Consider the following 23,943-nt stretch of genomic DNA (forward strand, 5'->3'; position numbering starts at 1 on the left):
GAGGATGAGGAGGAGGAGGAGGAGGAGGACATGACCTGGATTTGGTTCAACTTGAAAGTTTCTAGATTCAAAATCATCATAGAGTGGTGGAAAGAAATTTAACATAGAGACTGGTGATGAAAGGCGGTCAGTTTTTATACTCTTCTATACGACAAAGTAAAATCGGATTACGTTAAAGAATAACATCAAAACACATGGGTCTTCGTAACAAATGAAAAGTGTTCATGCATAAAATCGTGTATTTAATCACTCGGCGTTCTGCTTTTTAATTACTTCATAACCAGTAAGATATTAATAGATCAAGGGTTAACCACAGCTCACAACAGGATTTCTAAATAATGTACTATATCTAAACATATTTTCTTCGTGTTATTTAAGCTATCTTAAAGCTATATCCACATTGGGCGGATAGTTACCGCTACCGTTAAATAATCACGCGTTTTGATGCTGGACAAGTAACATAATCCGATTTTACTTTGTACTCGTAGTATTGAAGAGTATAAAAAGTGATCGCCTTTGTAAAACACAACGCTATTTTGTGTCCTCTTCACAAAGGACTCAAACTTATTGCTATTATCTATCTGATCGCTTAACGTTTACGTTCTAGGTAGGAAACAAGACAATCGGCTTTTGACTTTTACGCTTATGAGTTATTCGAGAAGTGTTGAAATTTTTACACTCATGTTTTTTATTTTTATTTTCAAGCATATCTAGTTGACGATAAGTCGATTAACACAAACTTAATGATTCAAAAGTTGAATGAAATTTTAACTCAATTTCTATTGTTTTACTAAACAATAGGATTTTCGACTTTGTACGAGAACTCCACTGAGCTTTTTATTTGCGCACGGAGAGATATTTTCTTCAGTTAATAACTTGTATATTTCGCTCACTATAATTTTTTCCCAGTGTTACGAACGGAAAATGGTTCGCATCAATTTTAAGAATTTGATTGAATTCAAAGAGGAGCCATCGATTCAATGCCATTACTCTCACTTCAGTGTCAAACTCACTAACCAGGAGATTGATACGCAACCCACGTGCTAACAATAATAGCGTCTGTTTTCGATTGGATTTAACGAAACAAATTTAATTTTCCAATAACATCATCACGATGTCTCATCAATCTCATAGTGCTCATAAACCATCTTCATGTCAATTGTAATCATTATGCAAAATTTGGTGACGATTGGTCCTGTGTTTTCGGAGCTTTAGTGTTGATAAAAATCCAATTTGCCAAATATATAATAAGATCACATTTGTGTAACCTCGAAATCATTAATTATCACGTCAGCACGAGGCATTAATATTGTAAATGGGGTAGATAAGCCATTTTGCCTATATGTCAATGAGCTATAAATATGTATTCCGTTATAAACATCTTAATGATTTCGCCTCAACGCAATAATGTAGCTGCATCTTAAGAGAGTCAAGGCCATCATTATCCACCGTCCATGAGTTGTTTACACTTTCATAAAAACAAAACACTACACACCTTATTCTACCGCGAAATTTCATTTTCAGGTGGACTTTCGAGATGGTCGACTTCAGCTGCAGGTAAGAAATATAATCTTTTCTTTTTTTCATGATTTTTTTTTTTCATGCTTGAGTTTCACAAGCTGAATTCGTAGAGATGTCATTATTCTACAACACAATTAATTGGTCGAATTGTGAATTCATATGAGTGATGAACCCTCCAGTAACCGATCACTTGGAATCTTTCAGTCTAACTGATCACACGCATTTTTGGTCTCTCTCTCGTAATGGTGACGAGAATTATAATACTACCCAGCTATTGTAAGAATCTTTACATCTTTTTGTATTTTTTAAATTAAGTTCATGATGTGTTTATTTCTTGAGTGTATTTCAGTGGATTATTGTGTAGTGTATTGTGTTTTAAATAATTCGGTACATTGATTTAATTTTGTATAATCACTGTGTCTGGAGATAGAGGGTAAGTTGCCTCATTTAACACCCTGCCTTTTCCATGATTATACGAACATCGCCGTTTCTGATCTTTATTACGTTTTTATATATAATTGATTGCTATTCAGTAGCTGTCATATGAGTTCTATTTATATGTTTTAGGGATGCTCATGGATTGTTTATTTTTAGAAACTTAGCTGCTAGATAATAGATTTTAGCACACTTGGGGACGAATACGATGAGGGGGCGGTTGGACGTTATAGCACAACCCGACATCATCAGTGTTCCTCAGTCCCCTGTTTTATGGAGTTCAAAGGAACTGATTACCTCTTAGACGTGACTTTCACATGTTTCTTTCTGGTAGAGATGTGCCTGGATCCACGGGAAATGACATAAGTTACGTCAGTACAGAACATCAGAGGTTCACAATAGTCTGGTTTCAATAATTTATCACATCAAACTATGGGCATAATCATAATATGAGGGGTGTGGCCATATCGGGGATAAGGGTGTGGTTTAGTTTTGGAGCAGTCTGATTCGAGGGACATAGGTGGAATGACTACAACCAAACACAGCGAATGTTATGAGGCTTGATCTAATCAGTCAGATGTCACGGGTTTGAAAAAGAATTATTCATATAATTAGTATTCATTTGCAACGTGCATCCTTAGTGTTATCTGATTGTCTTCAACATTAACCAATATTAGGTATTTATGAAAGTAAACATTTTTCTCAAGATAATACATATTCGAGAGTTTAGGCTATGATTATTTTTTAAACGGACGAGGCAAAAACATTATCTTTTAAAACATAATTTCTTCGACCATTCATCTGTTTAGAAGTTCAAAACATAAACAAGAATTACGTTTTTGTAAAAAGGCGTGTCTACGTACACGGTAAACGGGCACCTAGCCTCAGAATCTACATACACGGTACCTCCGCTTACTAGTTTGCCGCTGCAATACAAGCACTCTCTCTCTCTCTCTCTCTCTCTCTCTCTCTCTCTCTCTCTCTCTCTCTCTCTCTCTCTCTCTCTCTCTCTCTCTCTCTCTCTCTCTCTCTGGGTTAAATCGCATTTTTGTAATTTAAAAAAAAAAACACACACACAAGGAGGGGGGTAGGAATCGTAGGAATGAAAGAAATCAAGGTCATAAGTTGCCGTGTACCAAGCTCAATGCCCACTGCCCCCTCGCACCTCCCTCCCAAAGCACGGTACAAGGTTGGTCTATATGTTACCGTGTATGTAGATACGTAGACACTCCGTTTTAAAATCTCACTAAAGGATGGCATCAAGAGACGGGATTGGATTGTGCATTCTTGAAGGATGGATTCGTTAAGCGGATGTCCTCTCCAGATAGGAAATCTGGGAGGCCTTCCGAAAGCTCCTACAAAGGGAAACAACTCAAATAATATTCCCTCAACTAACCCCAAGAAAAAATAAAACCTAGTATCTTTAACTAACCCTAATGGGAAAACAAACACGCTAGCACCTTAGCAAGAAAATTAAAAAATCCCCCGATCTCGAGCTCACCCTAATTACAAAGAAATACCTCGGACTGCTTTGCACTACCTTTCAATCCTCCACAAATCAAAATGGCGGCCGAGAATAAAAACAATTGTCAAATTAGAAAATTTTAAACTTTCACAAATCTATCAAGGTTTGTTCTAGAGTTTTTGAAATGCTTCTATATGATGACAAATTGAATAAATAAACGCCTGACAAAAGATCAACTGTGAAAATATAAATTGAAAGAATACGGAGATGTAGGAGCTTTCGGAATATCTCCCGGAAATCTAGTTAGTTCTCTCTCTCTCTCTCTCTCTCTCTCTCTCTCTCTCTCTCTCTCTCTCTCTCTCTTTCTTTCTTTCTCTCAGTCACTCATTATCTGTCATTACCTATTGTTGCAGATAGTTGACGACGCCAAGTTCCTGGAGACGTGGATGGCCATGTTGGGGCGGCAGGGAGGATGGCCGCAGGGGTGGTGAGGTCATAGAGGATGGTTGTGGTTTTCAGCGGAGCAACTGGATGGGGCATGTTGGAGGGCCCCAGGGATTGCAATGGCAGAGATCTTGATGGCGGAGATGTTGTTGGTGGCGAGGTGATGATGGGGATGTAGATGATGGAGCAACAGTAATGGCATTGTTGGTGAAGGTGGCATTGTTGGGTGACGGGATGATGGAAATCATGATGGTAGGGTTGTGGTGGTGAAGTGATGATGATGGGAGGTGATGATGATGGCGATGGTTGTGAAGGGAGGTGACAGTGGAGGAAGGAATGATGGTGGTATTGGTGGGGTTGTAGTGATTGTGATGAAGGGATTGTGTTCGTCGAGGACGGTGGTGGTGGGTGGAAGTTGTGGGGAGGATGAGGATGCTGGAGGCAGATTCAGTGATAAAGTGATGGTGGTGGTGTGGTTCTGGACTTGGGTTCGAGTTGATTCCAACTGGTTGGGGCCGGGTGAGTTACATTCGTGTTCTTTGTTGACAAGATGATTGTGGTTGGCATTCGCATGGATTTGAAATACAGATGAGTGTACCTCAACCGGTGGGGGTGCATTTATTTGTGTCTCAGGTCCATACCCAAATGCAGTAGGTGGACTGGAGGCCTACAGGAAACCCGAATGTGTTTGGGCAGAATGTTGATTTACATTTGTCTTGAAGACGGGGGATAGGGATGTGATTTATTTGACTCTTTCTGGTTGGGTCATTTCGACCCTGGGTTTGGAATTGTGCCATTTATCGGATCTTTATTGTTGAACCTGCTTCTATCATTTTCACCAAGCCATGGCTTCCACTTATTACCACTAACCTCACAGCACGGTCTCTTCTATCACAACCCCTATGACTCTACCATTACTTCCCATCATCCCATCCAAAGCTATCACTTCCCAACACAACCACTGCCATCAGAATCACTTCCCATCATCATCATCTTCACCACCATAACCCTGCCGGAGTGACTTTCATCATCACGTCACCTGCTTTGCCATTTTCACCATCATTGTCACTGCTGCTGCTTTCATCATCTACATCACTGCCATCACTTTTATATCAACATCATCTTCTTCATCTTGAGCTCTGCTGTTGCAATCTCTGCCAATCTGACCCTGAAAGTTACTCTTAGAAAGTCACAATCATTTTCAATGGCTTTATCATCCTTGCCATCGTGAATCAAGACTTCATCTCGAGGTAGGAATTACCCCCCCCCCCCCCCCCCCCCTGCAGGAAAAGGAAAAGACATCGTGATACTTTGATAATATTATTGCTATACATTACTAATTGAATAAATAATGAATGAATACACGATAAAAAGATACGAAGAGTTTTCAACAGCTGTGAACTGTAAACTATGGGTGATCAGTGTTGTCAAATTGGCGGATTTTTTTTTTTTTTTTATCAACGCGGGGCGATGGGGAAAATGACTGGCGGTTGGCGGATTTTTAATGATTTGTACACCATTTTAAAAAAAAGTAAAAGTCTAGCAATCAAGCCTAATTATTTCTCCCCCCCCCCCCCCCCCGCCCACCCCATAAAGTGACTTTAGAAGCACCTATTGTGAGTATGCTGTTGGCCGAGATCTATATTACAAAATTTTATTCAGATTAATTAACCGAAGATGAAAACAATATCCGACAGTCAAACTCACGCTGAAACAAAATCGAAACTCCGAATCCTGATGCCTTTAAAAAGGAAATAGTTGTAAATAGGTGAATCGCGTTTATTAACATATATTTTGTATCGAGACAATGCACTATTGTTGATTATAATGTTTTAAATCAAATTAATTTTTTTTATTATTATATTTTTTTTTTTTTTTTTTATTTTTTTTTTGCGGATTTTGGGCAAATATCGCAGGTGAAGTAGGATAAAGTTGGCGGATTTCTGGCATAAAGCTGGCGTGGTTTTGCAAAGTCGCCTGGCAAACAACTGACAATACTGCTGGTGATACAAAAGTAGATGATGATAAAAATTTAAATCTATGGAGGGCTTCTGTAGTTTGACAGCACTTTTAGTATCTTATTAGTTAATCTTTAAACCATTATGGACTTTCAATTAGTCAATAAATGTTACCAGATACGTTTCATTTCGTTCGGGTTTGTTGGTCCGGTTTTTTAATTATAAAACAGCATTTTTGTACCTTTATATCCATTTTTTAAATTGTTGAAGCGGTATAGAAATACTTCCTCTTTAAGACGATAGCAAATTTAGCTCTGTACATTTTTTTAATGGCGGAGGTATGAATGCTTGAATGACCCGGTTTAAAAATAGTCCTTTTCTCGACACGTGACTCAAAATATATATATTTTTTTTTTCTGCCACAAAACTGACATCTATTGTATTACCTAATGAAAGGGAGAACTTCTGTAGTTTGACAGCGCTTTTAGTATATTATTTTAGTATAGGTATGTCTTTCAGCCATTATTGGACATTCAATTAATTACAATATCCAATAAATATTACTATTTAAGACAAGTTTTATTCCATTTGGAGGCGTGCTGTGAAACTACAGAAATCCTGTGAGTTTGTGGTTTGTTGGTCCAGTTTCTTTATATATGTTGAGTAATTTGCTCTGAATATATGTTAATTCTTTTGCTTTGTGTTTTACATATAATGACGAGAGAGTTCAAGTTCAAATGCCGATAATGACTAATAATAATAAACAAGACATCCAATCATTCAAATGAAGTCTTTGAAATTTTAATACAGTCAATCTTACTTTTATCACTTAAGAAATATTGGTATAATTCGACATTTTCCTAATGAGAGTACTTCACAAATTATTGTTCATGCTTTTGTACCAACAGGTATAACTTCTGTAATTCATTGCTTTTAGGCAGGTGTACCGTCTTTATTGACACAATATTTTCAAACTATTCAAAACAGAGCCACAAAACTGATAAATCTAATGATCCTACAAAATAAATTCTATATAATTCCCATTGGTTGCCAGTTAGTGAAAGGATTGTTTTTAAAGCTTGTGGTATTGTTCACAAATGTTTAAATAATCAAGCTCAAGTGTGCCCTATCTCTCTCTCTCTCTCTCTCTCTCTCTCTCTCTCTCTCTCTCTCTCTCTCTCTCTCTCTCTCTCTCTCTCTCTCTCTCTCTCTCTTTCTCTCTCTCTCTCCTCTCTCTCTCTCTCTCTCTCTCTCTCTCTCTCTCTCTCTCTCTTTCTCTCTCTATCTCTATCTATCTATCTATCTCTCTCTCTCTATCTATCTATCTCTCTCTTTCTCTTTCTCTCTCTCATTTCCTCTTTTTCTTTGGACCGTACCAGTTGGTAATTGGTAAATCGTTCACTCTCTCTCTCTCTCTCTCTCTCTCTCTCTCTCTCTCTCTCTCTCTCTCTCTCTCTCTCTCTGCCCCTCTCTCTCTCTCCCTCTCTCTCTCTCTCTCCCTCTCTATCTCAGGGAGGTACAGACTGTGTCTTCTATCCTCCTATATCTGTTTTCCTTGCTTTCTGTCTTTGTCCTGGAATGAAATTACTTGGTTTTGTCCTGGTCCTGGCCGAATACCCCAGCTTGGAGGGAAACAGTCAAATGTATTGCTATTATATGGAGATTATATTTTTTCCTTTGTAAATCATCTCTCTATTATGCACTGTACTATGTTTTGTTTACATTTTATATATGATTTGTATACATTTGATTGTATTCCTCTTAGTTTAATGTTTAGTTAACAAGATAGAACTGCTTATATTAATAGTAGGCTAGTAAAATTCATTATTTACTAACGTTATATAATATAATAATCAGGAGCTTGGTGTGATGTTGATAAAAGCATGCTGTCTTCATAAGTGTCGATATATTAGTATTAGTGTGGCACAATTAATAGCCTTGTGCTATGTCTTCATTTAGAAGTTAGCTTTTGGGGCTCAACTTAATCACATTGAGTGAGTTAAATGTCCTACCAGTTGAGCAATCAGAATGGACCCAACTGTAAAGAACATCAGTGATCATATTGCATTTATTTCAAAACATAATTTCTTTGAAAATTTTTTTACTATTACACAACATAAACATGAATTACATTTTTTTTTTCTCTAAAGGACGGCATTGAGAGACGGGAGAGGATTTTGCACTCTTCATAGGACTGTAGACTTCACCTCGAGGTAGGAATTCCAGTTGGTCTTTTCTCTGCCTCACTCTTTCTCTCTCTCTCTCTCTCTCTCTCTCTCTCTCTCTCTCTCTCTCTCTCTCTCTCTCTCTCTCTCTCTCTCTCTCTCTCTCTCTCTCTCTCTCTCTCTCTCTCTCTCTCTCTCTCTCTCTCTCTCTCTCTCTCTCTCTCTCTCTCTCTCTCTCTCTCTCTCTCTCTCTGCCACTGAATGATGTTGCACAAATCTTTTTACGTGAATTGGCCTTATTGTTTAGATTAATAGAAGAACCTTAGCTCTTATCTCGGTTTGTACTTTGTTTAGTGTCTTGGTCAAAATGTATTCCCTAGTAGATGGTTATGGGAATTGTAGAAAGATGGACACATCTAATTTATGACACAGTATCATTAGACTCACCATTTTCTGATCCATTGTTTGGAATGCACTGACAAGAGTGCTTCAACTTCAAGAAAACGCATAGAACCAAAATATATTTCTCTTGCACAAGGTGGTGTGACTTTGTGAATATCAGTCAATAATAATGATAGTTACTAATTTTGATTTTAATAGAAGCTGTGTGCTGGGTTTCTGAGAAGTTTATAAAATCAACACTACTCACCCTGTCATCTGCATTTTTTGCCAAATTGGGACCTAAAATTTGCCAAATTTTGCCAAAAAAAACCCCAAAATTTGCCAAGAAATTTGCCAAAAAGACCAAAATTTGCCAAAACATTTGCGGAGGAGAACTTAGCGTTTCAGTTAAAATTAACACGCGATACAGAAAAAAAAAATATATAAAAGACAATTTATTACATTTAAGAAGGCTACATTATGAATAGCGTTGTTACAAAGATTTTAAAGGATCATTATCCGTAGAGAGTAGCTTCCCTTGGTTTGGGCCCAGGCAAAGCTGCAACATTTCTCAAGTTCCGCACTTTTTTTTTCGTTATTTTGTTTTCGCTTTTTTTCCCCAACATTTGCCACGCGATTTGCCAATTTTCCCAAAATTTGCCACGATTTGCCAATTTTGGGAAATTTGCGGATCGCCCAGATATTTGCGGCCGCAAAAAATGCAGATGACAGACTCACCCAACTAAAACTGAAATGAGGACCAAGACCAATGTATCCTGACATCACCTGTTTTTAAAGGGTGACATGCTCACAAGGATGAAATGAATAGAACTGACCCACCATTTAAAGAAACTATGTTTCTTTACATTTACTGTAAAATTATTTCAACATTTAGTTAACAAGATAGAACTGCTTACATTTATAGTAGGCTAGTAAAATTCATTATTTACTAACGTTATATAATATGATAATCAGGAGTTTGGTGTGATGCTGATAAAAGCATGCTGTCTTCATAAGTGTTGATATATTAGTGTGACATGATTAATAGCCTTGTGCTATGTCTTCATTTAGAAGTTAGCTTTTGGGGCTCAAGTTAATCACATTGTTTGAGTTAAATGTCCTACCAGTTGAGCTCTCAGGATGGACCCAACTGTAAAGATCATCAGTGATTATAATGCATTTATTTCAAAATATAATATCTTTGATAAGTTTTTATAATTACACAACATAAACATGAATTACATTTTTTTTTCTCTAAAGGACGGCATCAAGAGACGGGAGAGGATTCTGCACTCTTCATAGGACTGTCGACTTCACCTCGAGGTAGGAATTCCAGTTGGTCTCTCTCTCTCTCTCTCTCCTCTCTCTCTACTCTCTCTCTCTCTCTCTCTCTCTCTCTCTCTCTCTCTCTCTCTCTCTCTCTCTCTCTCTCTTTGTCTCCCTCAGCTTGGTTGACCGAGGATGTCATGATATTTAGATTATCATTATTGTTAAAAATTAACTAATTTGTATAGTGCATTTTCAAAATTATAAAATGCTCAATGCGCTTTACATTAGTTAAAAAAAAGGCATCTTTTGTACCACAACCCACAACCCCCTCTCCCACACACACACACATACACACACCCAGACCCACAATTGAATATTCACACATTGGGTTATAATCGATGTGCATACATATGCAGGTCTGACTTTGAACATCCCTCTGGGCCTAGTTTAACATTGTTGTTATGGACAATATTTTGCATCATTTTTTAAGATTAAAAACAGGCAGACGTGAAAAGGAAATGTATTTTTTTTTTTATTTTAAAGAATTAACATTTGATGAGACAATCATTCAAAATGCTGGTTACTGTTTGTATTAAAACATCTATGCGTTCTTTAAATAAACATGTAGAAATGGGTCAAAATCACACAATTTTGCTGGATTGTTCATCACACTTTGTTGAACTTCTCCTGTTTCTGGTTCAAATATGCACAATTGAGTTCCATTTAAATTTTTGAAACAAGGTTTTTGGGTAATTCGTCTCTTTCCTCATATTTAAAATCATAGAGTTAAAGTAGGTCGCAAAACTCTCAGCTAGCTTAGAGTTTGATTCACTGTTTGGGAGAGTTCTGATGTTCTGTTTCCCTAACAAATTGTTTGTCACCTGTGCCATGCTGCTCTTTACATGATTTGAAGTTTCTAAATTTTGTATTGTAATAATCCTTTTTAACTTTCCTTATAAAATTATTTAATTTTCTTGTCATGGCACAGTAAATATCATGATCGACAGTTATTCCAGTTTTTTGCCATTGCTTTGTGCCTCTCTCCTTTGTTTGGCCTTTTTTACCTCTGAGTTGAACCAACCAGCTTCTCATCTTTCTGTCACAAATCTCTTTATAATTGTAGCATGATTATCAAGAATGTGGTAAAGAGTGGAATTGAGATCAGCAATATTTTTTACGTTTTAAGGCTACTTTTGAGATCGATTGTAAAATTCCCACTATCATTTTCTTTAATGTTTATAGTTTGATTTAGCTTTTTGTGAGGTGCATTTCCTCGAGTGGCAGGTTGACCTAGAATGCCTTTGTGAACACTCAGAGCGAGGTCCACCACTCTTACATCCATTATATAATTATTTGATTTAGACAATATTACCCAATCTAGAATGTTCCCAGCTTGATGTCTTGGTGTTTTACCATGCTGATAAAGATTGTTCGGTTGAAATCTTCTGAATGCTTTTCACAGTTGATGACTGGTTTGATAGATAGTCATGGTTTGAGTCACCAACAATAATGAAAGGCAAATTTTTAAGTTTAAATTCAAGTACAGAGATATGCAACTCCTCAATGAATTTGGCCTGGTAGATTTCTTTGGCGTTCGATAAATGCATTCAATATGGAAAGTGGGTTTACCTGGATGTAAAAGTAAAACATGCTGTTTTGTGTCTTTGTTTTGTTGTACATAATGCGGAAGTGTTTGATAAGATGTTGTTGTTGCAGGTAAAACCTTTTTGTTTCCTTCTTATATAATAATAAATAACTACAAAAGTAATGATTGGGTTATTTCAAAACTTTGTATGCACATTATTAACTTTATGTTTGAAGCACACGACAAATTTTATTACTCTCGTTAAATTTTCAATGCCAAGGTGTTATCTTTGCCCATTGATTCAACTGTGCACGAAACAGGTGCCTAAAATTCGAAGTCAGTTTTCTCAAAACTTGGTTTTTATACTTTCCTTACTACAATGGCTCATATCTCGGAAATGAATAATAAGAATTTTATAATTTTGGTATCAAATTTTTAATGATAAAATAAGCTTCGATTGGGTACAAAAACATAAATTTGAAAAAACAGACTTAATACCCTTTCGAGATATATACTAAGAGTAGCCCTCTCACAAGATATTATCTAAGACTAGACCACTTATAAAATATTATGTATAGACTAAGACTAGGTCTCTCACAAAATGTTATCTAAGACTAGGCTACTTATAAAATAGTAAGTATATACTAAGACTAGACATCTCACAAGATATTATCTAAGACTAGGCTACTTATAAAATATTATGTATATACTAAGACTAGGCCTCTCACAAGATGTTATGGGTATAATAAGACTACACATGGCACTTGCACATATCTGTTAAAAACTCGGCAATAGCCTTGCAGTGGTAAATGTTTTTTTTTTTCTTTTTTTTTCTAACAACTATTTAGTTGAGCCAAGCCTTGAAAATCTTGAAAGTTAGAAAACTCAGTGGTTAGTCAAGAATCAACAATAATAGACTAGATTTGAAGTCAAAGAATTGAGTTGTTTTACCTACATTTTATTATCAGTCCCTACCTTTTGTTGCAGATATTTGATGTCATCAAGCTCCTGGAAACGAGAATGGCCATACAGGGGCGGTTGGGGCGGATGGCCATGCAGGGTGGTGAGGCCATTGAGGATGAATATGGTATTCAGCGGAGCAACTGGATGGGGCATGTTGGAGGGCCCCTGGGATTGCAATGGCAGTAATCTTGATGATGGAGGTGTTGTTGGTGGCGAGGTGATGATGGGGATGTAGATGATGGATCAGCAGTAGTGACATTGTTGGTGAAGGTGGCATTGTTGGGTGACGAGATGATGGAAATCATGATGGTAGGGTTGTTATGGCGAAGTGATGATGAGAAGTGATGAGGATGGCAATGGTTGTGAAGGGAGGTGACAGTGGAGGAAGGGATGATGGTGGTATTGGTGGGGTTGTAGTGATTGTGATGTAGGGATTGTGTTTGTCGAGGACGGTGGTGGTGGGTGGAAGTTGTGGGGAGGATGAGGATGCTGGAGGCAGATTCAGTGATAAAGTGATGGTGGTGATGTGGTTCTGGACTTGGGTTCGAGTTGATTCCAACTGGTTGGGGCCGGGTGAGTTACATTCGTGTTCTTTGTTGACAAGATGATTGTGGTTGGCATTCGCATGTATTTGAAATACAGATGAGTGTGCTTCTACCGGTGGGGGTGTATTTGTTTGTGTCTCAGGTCCATACCCAAGTGCAGTAGGTGGACTGGAGGCCTACAGGAAACCCGAATGTGTTTGGCAGAATGTTGATTTACATTTGTCTTGAAGACGGGGATAGGGATGTGATTTGTTTGACTCTTTCTGGTTGGGGTCATTTCGATCCTGGGTTTGGAATTGTGCCATTTATCGGATCTTTATTGTTGAACCTGCTTCTATCATTTTCGCCAAGCCATGGCTTTCACTTATTACCACTAACCTCACAGCATGGTCGCTTCTATCACAACCCCTATGACTCTACCATTACTTCCCATCATCTCATCCAAAGCTATCACTTCCCAACACAACCACTGCCATCAGAATCACCTCCCATCATCATCATCTTCACCACCATAGCCCTGCCGGAGTGACTTCCATCATCACGTCACCTGCCTTGCCATTTTCACCATCATTGTCACTGCTGCTGCTTTCATCATCTACATCCCTGCCATCACTTTTATATCAACACCACTTTCTTCATCTTGAGATCTGCTGTTGCAGTCTCGGCCAACATGATCCTGAAAGTTACTCTAGGAGTGCCATAGTCATTTTCAGTGGCTTTATCATTCCTGCATTGTCAAGCGAGCAACTTCACCTCGAGGTAGGTTTCTTTCTCTCTCTCTCTCTTTCTCTCTCTCTCTCTCTCTCTCTCTCTCTCTCTCTCTCTCTCTTTCTCTCTCTCTTTCTCCTCTCTCTCCTCTTTTCTCTCTCTCTTTCTCTCTCTCTCTCTCTCTCTCTCTCTCTCTCTCTCTCTCTCTCTCTCTCTCTCTCTCTCTCTCTCTCTCTCTCTCTCTCTCTCTCTCTGTGTTCGTGTGCGTGTATGCGTGTGCATGTGTCTCTGTTGACTTATTTAACTTATTTAATTTCTTTGATAATTTTTTACTATTATACAACATAAATATGAATTACATATTTCTTTTCTCTAAAGGACGGCATCAAGAGACGGGAGAGGATTCTGCACTCTTCATAGGACTGTCGACCTCACCTCGAGGTAGGAATTCCAGTTGGTCTCTCTCTCTCTCTCTCTCTCTCTCTCTCTCTCTCTCTCCTCTCTCCTCTCTCTCTCTCTCCTCTCTCTCTCTCTCTCTGTTCGTGTGCGTGCATGTGTCTCTATTGCTTATTTAACTTAAATAATTTCTTTGATAATTTTTTACTATTATACAACATAAACATGAATTACATTTTTTTTCTCTAAAGGACGGCATCAAGAGACGGAGAGGAATCTGCACTCTTCATAGGACAGTCGACTTCACCTCGAGGTAGGAATTCCAGTTGGTCTCTCTCTCTCTCTCTCTCTCCTCTCTCTCTCCTCTCTCTCTCTCTCTCTCTCTCTCTCTTCTCTCTCTCCTCTCTCTCCTCTCTCTCTCTCTCTGTTTGTGTGCGTGCATGTGTCTCTGTTGACTTATTTAACTTATTTCATTTCTTTGATAATTTTTTTTACTATTATACAACATAAACATGAATTACATTTTTTTTTTCTCTAAAGGACGGCATCAAGAGACGGGAGAGGATTCTGCATTCTTATAGGACTGTCGACTTCACCTCGAGGTAGGAATTCCAGTTGGTCTCTCTCTCTTGTGTATGTGTGTTCGTGCATGTGCGTTCATGTGTCTCTGTTGATTTATTTAACAGGGAAGACATTGTAGGGAAAAGACATCATGATACTTTGATAATTAATTATTATTGCTATACAATAATAGCTAATTGAATATGTTATGCATTGTATTGTGTTTTCTTTATATTATATATGATTTGTAAAACATTTGAGTGTATTCCTCTTAGTGGGGGCCTGTGCTTGTGTCTGGATGAGAAGTTAGGTGATCTCAAACTAAGTACACTGATAGTGTACTCTTGGAATCTACATCTGTTCCCTATTTGAACCAATTCCCCATTGTCTGCCTTATTCTTGGATGCTTTAATTGTAATTCTAGAACTTTTTACTATCCCATTTTCTACCTTTTTACTGGCGCTGATATAACCTTAATGTTGCAAGCGCCGTAAAACCCTTAAAAACAAAAAACAAATGAATACACGATAAGAAGATACAAAGAGTTCTCAACAGCTGTGAACTGTAAACTACTGGTGATCAGTATTGCCAGGTTGGCAGATTTTCCACCAAATTTGCAGATTTTTTTATCATCGCGTGGCAGGGAAAAAAGGCAGATTTTTAATGATTTGTATACCATTTTTTAAAAAGTAATAAAAGTATAGCAATCATCGAATTATTTCTTCTTTTCTCCCATTTCAGTGGCTTGATCATCCTTGCCACCGTCAAGCAAGTCAAGCAAGTCAAGCAAGTCAAGCAAGTCAAGCAAGTCAAGCACGTCAAGCAAGTCAAGCAAGTCAAGCAAGTCAAGCACCTCAAGCAAGTCAAGCAAGTCAAGCACCTCAAGCAAGTCAAGCAAGTCAAGCAAGTCAAGCAAGTCAAGCAAGTCAAGCAAGTCAAGCACCTCAAGCCATCAATGGTGACTCTTATCACCATTGCCACTTTCACCATCAATGGTGACTCTTATCACCATTGCCTCTTTCACCATCAATGGTGACTCTTATCACCATTGCCTCTTTCACCATCAATGGTGACTTTTCACCATTGCCTCTTTCACCATCAATGGTGACTCTTATCACCATTGCCTCTTTCATTTCCTCCTTTCATGTTTCTTTATTTCCTTTTTCCGACACCGTCCTATCTATTATTTTCAATCCTAGATTATGAAATACAAGCACTTAAAGAATTTCATTCACCAAGATTTAAATGCACAATCTTTCACCACTGTCAGTTCCACTATATCTATAGTTTGATTAGACTAGGAAACTCATACCCTGATTCAGCTAAAAGATCATGTGGCAGTCATATTCATAGTATAACCTTACTAACCAATGCTGCCTAGGGAAAGACCACATGCACAGTAGATAAAGCAGCGACGGACGCTCTGCTAGAGAGTGGGAAAGTGGGTGGCCACCCTTGGACTCCTTAGGGAGCAAGGGACTAGGTTACTAATATTAACACCTCCCCCAGCCCCCCAAGAAACCTCCAAAGTTGCACTCAGTCCTCTTATAATCTATACTCTAACAACCTAAAAGATTCTTAAACTTACTCTTAGGTAGAGGTCGTCTTGAAATGGTGCACCACTCTTCTCTGCATGTTTTTTTGGCTACATTCTTGGTAGTTTGCCATTTGGTTTTCTGCCTTCAACTTTGCCCTCTAAAATATTTTTCATAATGGATTTTCTTTTTACATTACCAAAATATAAGTTGTCTTGATTTTCTGTGTGGAGCAAGGTTGTTTCAATTTCTATGATATAACAAACTTCTTGGTTGTTTTTTTTAATAATTTGACTTTCCCCGCTTATCTTTTCAAGTTGTATAAATGTCCACATTTCAAATGCTTCTATTTTTTTTTCGAGTACTTTATTGAGGATCCGCGTTTCTGAACCAAAAAGCAGTGCTGAGTGAACATAGCATTTCAGAACACGGAGTTTGGTACTGAGTTGAATTCAATCTGTCGTTGATTTTGCTATTGCTATTCTGGTTTAAGTTCTTGATGACATTCTCCAGTGTTTTCTACCTGCTGTCCTAAATACTTGATACTGTTTCTAGATTTTTTCGATTAATATTTATGTTGACTAATGCTTCTCCCTTTCTTGTTTTTTTTATTTTCTGCCAACAATATATTGTCATCCATATATCTAAAGTTGTTGATTTTTCTGCCTCAAATTTTGATCCCTGGTAGATGTCAGTTTCTCTGAAGATAAACGTGTGTATGTTAAACAGAAATGTGACAGTACACAACCTTGTCTGACTCCTCTTTTGATTTCAGCATATGGTGACAATACTCCTTGTATTCTTATAGATGCCTTTTGGTGCCAGTAAAGGTTTATAATAAGCCTTTTATGTCTTTCATATCAAATCCCGTTCTTTCCCATCAACTTCCGTTCCTTCCAAATTGAATGATACTAATACAAATTAAGATTGATGGCCTGGGTTTAGAAATAGAAATAATTTTTTAAATTATTTATCGGGGTATACATAGGGTTTCATAGCGGTTTAGTTTTGCATTTATATTACAGTTATATTACAGTTTATGAATCATCCTTAGATTTGCCAACAAAAGTTCTATCACTGATAAAGTATTTAGTAAGAATTAATAGACTACACCATTTATATAACGCAATATCCACTTAACAATGCTCAAAGTAAAATGATAGATTGAGAGATGATGTCTATTAGGCGATATTACAAGAATGCACACATGATCTCATTGTATACAGTTATTCCCCAAATACTTGTGGTACTGTTTTTGTATTGTTTTTGTTTTTGTGTGGCTAAATCTTAAATTTGATGTTATCGTGGCTGAAGTGGTGAAAGTGAAAACGCGTGTTGTAAAATGATAAGTCCCGTCAAACATGCTCACATTTTGATGTATTACAGAAGAAACCTCGTTTATGGTTTGATTAATGGATATGACACATTTTTATGTGACTGAATCCAAAGTTCGATATTAAGTAAAAAGTGTGAAAGCGCGTGTCAAAAATAACAAATGCCATTGCAAAGTAATGAACACTTCCCCCGCGGGTGGTTGGATGGGTGCATCACCCTTGAATCATATACCTATGATGTTCTCATGGGTGTACGATCCAATAGTGATGTCGTTTCTTCTTCTCTTTACTAGCCTATCCTGCTTCTTTGGTTTCTGATTGTAGTTTTGACAGGGGATATTTTTTTTTCTGTAAATCTTCTGCCTGTTTGTTCTTGGTTATTTATAATTTAGCTTATGATATCTTTAGGTTATGATTTGATTTACATTTTTACTATTTTTGTTAGATTGCTTGTTTTTTTGTTTCAGCGGTCTCTCATATAACCTCAATTGTGTTGGAAGAGACCTAAAGCAGCAAACAAACAAACAAAAATGAACACTTCTGCTTATGATAAAATGGTTTTGTCATTCTCAAGAATACAAAAACTTTTTCTTCTTCCATTCGCTCTTCTCCATACCAGCCAAATCAACCCTAAAGCTGTTTTGAGGAAAAGGTTCACCATTATTATTTTGTCATCCATTAATCTCATTTTGTATCATATAATGATAATTGGGTCAATTATAATATTATATATGTATTGATTCCTATCAAATCCGGTTCTTTCCTATCAACTTCTGTTCCAAATTGAATGATACTAATACTAATGAAGATATGATGGCCTGGGTTTTAGAAATAGAAATAATTTAAAAAAATTATTTATCAGGGTATACAATTTCATAGGATTTCATAGGGGTTTTGTTTTGCATTTCTATTACCGTTTATAGAAGCTATACAAAATCATCCTTAGATTTGCCGACAAAAGTTTTATTATTATTTTTTCATCCATTCATCTCATTTTGTATCATATAATGATAATTACGTCAATTATAATATTATTTATGTATTGATTATTCATGAATTATAAAATAGTTGTTTCTCTCTGAAATAGAATTATGTTCTGTTACGTAACTTGTAATTACGAAAGGAAAGATTTACAACATATTTGACATTATATCTATAGTTTGATTAGACTATTAAACTCATACCCTGATTCAGCTAAAAGATCATATGGCAGTCATAACATAGTACAAACTATAACTTGCAACAATACAATCTGCTCCCCCCCCCCCCCCCAGTTTAAAAATTCATGAGATGAGATGATATATTTTTCTTGTAAATCACCTCTCTGTTATGCGTTGTATAAATTTTGTTTTACACATATGATTTGTAAACATTTAAGTGTATTATGAGTGGGGGCCTATGATTAGGTCATTTAGGTGATCTCAAACTAAGTACATTGATAGTGAATCTATTTGAAATAATTCCACTTTGCCTTACTTTCTCTTTTGACTGGCGCTGATATGACCTAGATGTGTTTCAAGCGCCTTCTATTCTTTCAAAACAAACACAAACAACAATGTAACTTAACTCATATTCATAGTATAACCTCACTAACCAATGCTGCCTAGGGAAAGACCACATGTACAGTAGATAAAGCAGCGACGGACGCTCTGCTAGAGAGTGGGAAATGGGTGGCCACCCTTGGACTCCTTAGGGAGCAAGGGACTAGGTTACTAATATTAACACCACAAATACTTGTGGTACTGTATTTTGTATTGTTTTTGTTTTAAAATAATCCAATTTTATTTAATACCAACTGGTGACCTGCCACTCAAAACCCTCACAATTTTTAATTATATCGGATCAGAGAAAAAGTTCAATTTTTGAACCACATTTCATGGTTTGTTTAATTTGATATTATCACAAGGTTATGTGTGGCTAAATCTAAATTTGATGTTATCGTGGCTGAAGTGGTGAAAGTGAAAACGCGTGTTGTAAAATGATAAGTCCCGTCAAACATGCTAACATTATGATGTATTATAGAAGAAACCTCATTTATGGTTTGATTAATGGATATGACACATTTTTATGTGACTGAATCCAAAGTTCGATATTAAGTAAAAAGTGTGAAAGTACGTGTCAAAAATAACAAATGCTGTTGTAAAGTAATGAACACTTCTGCTTATGATAAAATGGTTTTGTCATTTTCAAGAAAACCAAAACTTTTTCTTCTTCCATTCGCTCTTCTCCATACCAGCCAAATCAACCCTAAAGCTGTTTTGAGGAAAAGGTTCACCATTATTATTTTTTCATCCATTAATCTCATTTTGTATCATATAATGATAATTGCGTCAATTATAAATTATATATGTATTGATTCCTATCAAATCCGGTTCTTTCCTATCAACTTCTGTTCCAAATTGAATGATACTAATAATAATTAAGATATGATGGCCTGGTTTTAGAAATAGAGATAATTTAAAAAATGATTTATCAGGGTATACAATTTCATAGGATTTCATAGGGTTTTGTTTTGCATTTCTATTACCGTTTATAGAAGCTGTACAAAATCATCCTTAGATTTGCCGACAAAAGTTCTATTATTATTTTTTCATCCATTCATCTCATTTTGTATCATATAATGATAATTACGTCAATTATAATATTATTTATGTATTGATTATTCATGACTTATAAAATAGTTGTCTCTCTCTGAAATAGAATTATGTTGTGTTACGTAACTTGTAATTACGAAAGGAAAGATTTACAACATATTTGACATAATATCTATAGTTTGATTAGACTATTAAACTCATACCCTGATTCAGCTAAAAGATCATGTGGCAGTCATAACATAGTACAAACTATAACTTGCAACAATACAATCTGCCCCCCCCCCCCCCCCCCACCCCAGTTTAAAAATTCATGAGAGGAGATGATATATTTTTCTTGTAAATCACCTCTCTGTTATGCGTTGTATAAATTTTGTTTTAACACATATGATTTGTAAACATTTGAGTGTATTATGAGTGGGGACCTATGATTAGGTCATTTAGGTGATCTCAAACTAAGTACATTGATAGTGAATCTATTTGAAATAATTCCACTTTGTCTTACTTTCTCTTTTGACTGGCGCTGATATGACCTAGATGTGTTTCAAGCGCCTTCTATTCTTTCAAAACAAACACAAACAACAATGTAACTTAACTCATATTCATAGTATAACCTCACTAACCAATGCTGCCTAGGGAAAGACCACATGCACAATAGATAAAGCAGCGACGGACGCTCTGCTAAGAGAGTGGGAAAGTGGTGGCCACCCTTGGACTCCTTAGGGAGCAAGGGACTAGGTTACTAATATTAACACCACAGATACTTGTGGTACTGTATTTTGTATTGTTTTTGTTTTAAAATAATCCAATTAGATTCAATAACATCTGGTGACCTGCCACTCAAAACCTCACAATTTTTAATCATATCGGATCAGAGAAAAAGTTCAATTTTCGAAGCACATTTGATGGTTTGTTTAATTTGATATTATCACAAGGTTATGTGTGGCTAAATCTTAAATTTGATGTTATCGTGGCTGAAGTGGTGAAAGTGAAAACGCCTGTTGTAAAATGATAAGTCCCGTCAAGCATGCTAACATTTTGATGTATTATAGAAGAAACCTCATTTATGGTTTGATTAATGGATATGACACATTTTTATGTGACTGAATCCAAAGTTTGATATTAAGTAAAAAGTGTGAAAGTGCGTGTCAAAAATAACAAATGCATTGTAAAGTAATGGACACTGCTGCTTATGATAAAATGGTTTTGTCATTTTCAAGAAAACCAAAACTTTTTCTTCTCCATTCGCTCTTCTCCATACCAGCCAAATCAACCCTAAAGCTTTTTTGAGGAAAAGGTTCACCATTATTATTTTTTCATCCATTAATCTCATTTTGTGTCATATAATAATAATTGCGTCAATTATAATATTATATATGTATTGATTCCTATCAAATCCGGTTCTTTCCTATCAACTTCTGTTCCAAATTGAATGATACTAATACTAATTAAGACATGATGGCCTGGGTTTTAGAAATAGAAATAATTTAAAAAATGATTTATCAGGGTATACAATTTCATAGGATTTCATAGGGTTTTGTTTTGCATTTCTATTACCGTTTATAGAAGCTGTACAAAATCATCCTTAGATAACATAGTACAAACTATAACTTGCAACAATACAATCTGCTCCCCCCCCCCCCCCCCCCCCCCCCCCATTTAAAAATTCATGAGATGAGATGATATATTTTTCTTGTAAATCACCTCTCTGTTATGCGTTGTATAAATTTTGTTTTACACATATGATTTGTAAACATTTGAGTGTATTATGAGTGGGGCCTATGATTAGGTCATTTAGGTGATCTCAAACTAAGTACATTGATAGTTAATCTATTTGAAATAATTCCACTTTGTCTTACTTTCTCTTTTGACTGGCGCTGATATGACCTAGATGTGTTTCAAGCGCCTTCTATTCTTTCAAAACAAACACAAACAACAATGTAACTTAACTCATATTCATAGTATAACCTCACTAACCAATGCTGCCTAGGGAAAGACCACATGTACAGTAGATAAAGCAGCGACGGACGCTCTGCTAGAGAGTGGGAAAGTGGGTGGCCACCCTTGGACTCCTTAGGGAGCAAGGGACTAGGTTACTAATATTAACACCACAAATACTTGTGGTACTGTATTTTGTATTGTTTTTGTTTTAAAATAATCCAATTTTATTTAATACCAACTGGTGACCTGCCACTCAAAACCCTCACAATTTTCAATTATATCGGATCAGAGAAAAAGTTCAATTTTTGAACCACATTTCATGGTTTGTTTAATTTGATATTATCACAAGGTTATGTTTTGCTAAATCTTAAATTTGATGTTATCGCGGCTGAAGTGGTGAAAGTGAAAACGCGTGTTGTAAAATGATAAGTCCCGTCAAACATGCTAACATTTTGATGTATTATAGAAGAAACCTCATTTATGGTTTGATTAATGGATATGACACATTTTTATGTGACTGAATCCAAAGTTTGATATTAAGTAAAAAGTGTGAAAGTGCGTGTCAAAAATAACAAATGCTGTTGTAAAGTAATTAACACTGCTGCTTATGATAAAATGTTTTGCGGTGGTTGGATGGGAGCATCACCCTTGAATCATATACCTATGATGTTCGCATGGGTGTACGATCCGATAGTGATGTCGTTTCTTCTTCTCTTTACTAGCCTATCCTGCTTCTTTGGTTTGTGATTGTATTTTTGACAGGGATATTTTTTTTTCCTGTAAATCCTCTGCCTGTTTGTTCTTGGTTATTTATAATTTAGCTTATATCTTTAGGTTATGATTTTGATTGACATTTGTACTATTTTTGTTAGATTGCTTGTTTTTTTGTTTCAGCGGTCTCTCATATAACCTCAATTGTGTTGGAAGAGACCTAAAGCAACAAACAAACAAAAAAAAAAAACGTTTTCTTCTTCCATTCGCTCTTCTCCATACCAGCCAAATCAACCCTAAAGCTGTTTTGAGGAAAAGGTTCACCATTATTATTTTTTCATCCATTAATCTCATTTTGTATCATATAATGATAATTATGTCAATTATAATATTATATATGTATTGATTCCTATCAAATCCGGTTCTTTCCTATCAACTTCTGTTCCAAATTGAATTATACTAATACTAATTAAGATATGATGGCCTGGGTTTTAGAAATAGAGATAATTTAAAAAATGATTTATCAGGGTATACAATTTCATAGGATTTCATAGGGTTTTGTTTTGCATTTCTATTACCGTTTATAGAAGCTGTACAAAATCATCCTTAGATTTGCCGACAAAAGTTCTATTATTATTTTTTCATCCATTCATCTCATTTTGTATCATATAATGATAATTACGTCAATTATAATATTATTTATGTATTGATTATTCATGACTTATAAAATAGTTGTCCTCTCTCTGAAATAGAATTATGTTGTGTTACGTAACTTGTAATTACGAAAGGAAAGATTTACAACATATTTGACATTATATCTATGGTTTGATTAGACTATTAAACTCATACCCTGATTCAGCTAAAAGATCATGTGGCAGTCATAACATAGTACAAACTATAACTTGCAACAATACAATCTGGCCCCCCCCCCCCCCCCCCCCCCCCCCAGCTTAAAAATTCATGAGAGGAGATGATATATTTTTCTTGTAAATCACCTCTCTGTTATGCGTTGTATAAATTTTGTTTTACACATATGATTTGTAAACATTTGAGTGTATTATGAGTAGGACCTATGATTAGGTCATTTAGGTGATCTCAAACTAAGTACATTGATAGGGAATCTATTTGAAATAATTCCACTTTGTCTTACTTTCTCTTTGACTGGCGCTGATATGACCTAGATGTGTTTCAAGCGCCTTCTATTCTTTCAAAACAAACACAAACAACAATGTAACTTAACTCATATTCATAGTATAACCTCACTAACCAATGCTGCCTAGGGAAAGACCACATGCACAGTAGATAAAGCAGCGACGGACGCTCTGCTAGAGAGTGGGAAAGTGGTGGCCACCCTTGGACTCCTTAGGGAGCAAGGGACTAGGTTACTAATATTAACACCACAAATACTTGTGGTACTGTATTTTGTATTGTTTTT

General features: G+C 36.3%; 1 protein-coding gene across 14 annotated transcripts in view; it reads left to right on the forward strand.

Annotated features, from left to right (window-relative positions):
- LOC144978153 (uncharacterized) overlaps window positions 1-23,943 on the forward strand; it is a 252,283-nt gene that overhangs the window by 189,043 nt on the left and 39,297 nt on the right. For 3 of the 14 annotated variants that reach the window (XR_013646475.1, XM_078923863.1, XM_078923854.1), the window contains exons 7-8: window positions 9,630-9,692; window positions 15,138-15,354. Coding sequence is in view for 11 of the 14 variants with exons in the window: in XM_078923863.1 (XP_078779989.1) it covers window positions 9,630-9,692; window positions 15,138-15,354 (280 nt within the window). In the remaining 3 variants the exon portion in view is untranslated. Of the gene's footprint in view, window positions 1-9,629; window positions 9,693-12,210; window positions 12,480-13,817; window positions 13,881-14,086; window positions 14,149-14,375; window positions 14,438-15,137; window positions 16,100-23,943 lie in introns of those variants that run through there. The other 11 variants (XM_078923843.1, XM_078923871.1, XM_078923906.1 and 8 more) reach the window with 9 other exon arrangements.

The sequence above is a fragment of the Berghia stephanieae genome, chromosome 1 (assembly GCF_034508935.2).
Source record: "Berghia stephanieae isolate SIO BIC M18660-M18661 chromosome 1, UCSD_Bste_1.3, whole genome shotgun sequence".
Lineage (NCBI taxonomy): Eukaryota > Metazoa > Mollusca > Gastropoda > Nudibranchia > Aeolidiidae > Berghia > Berghia stephanieae.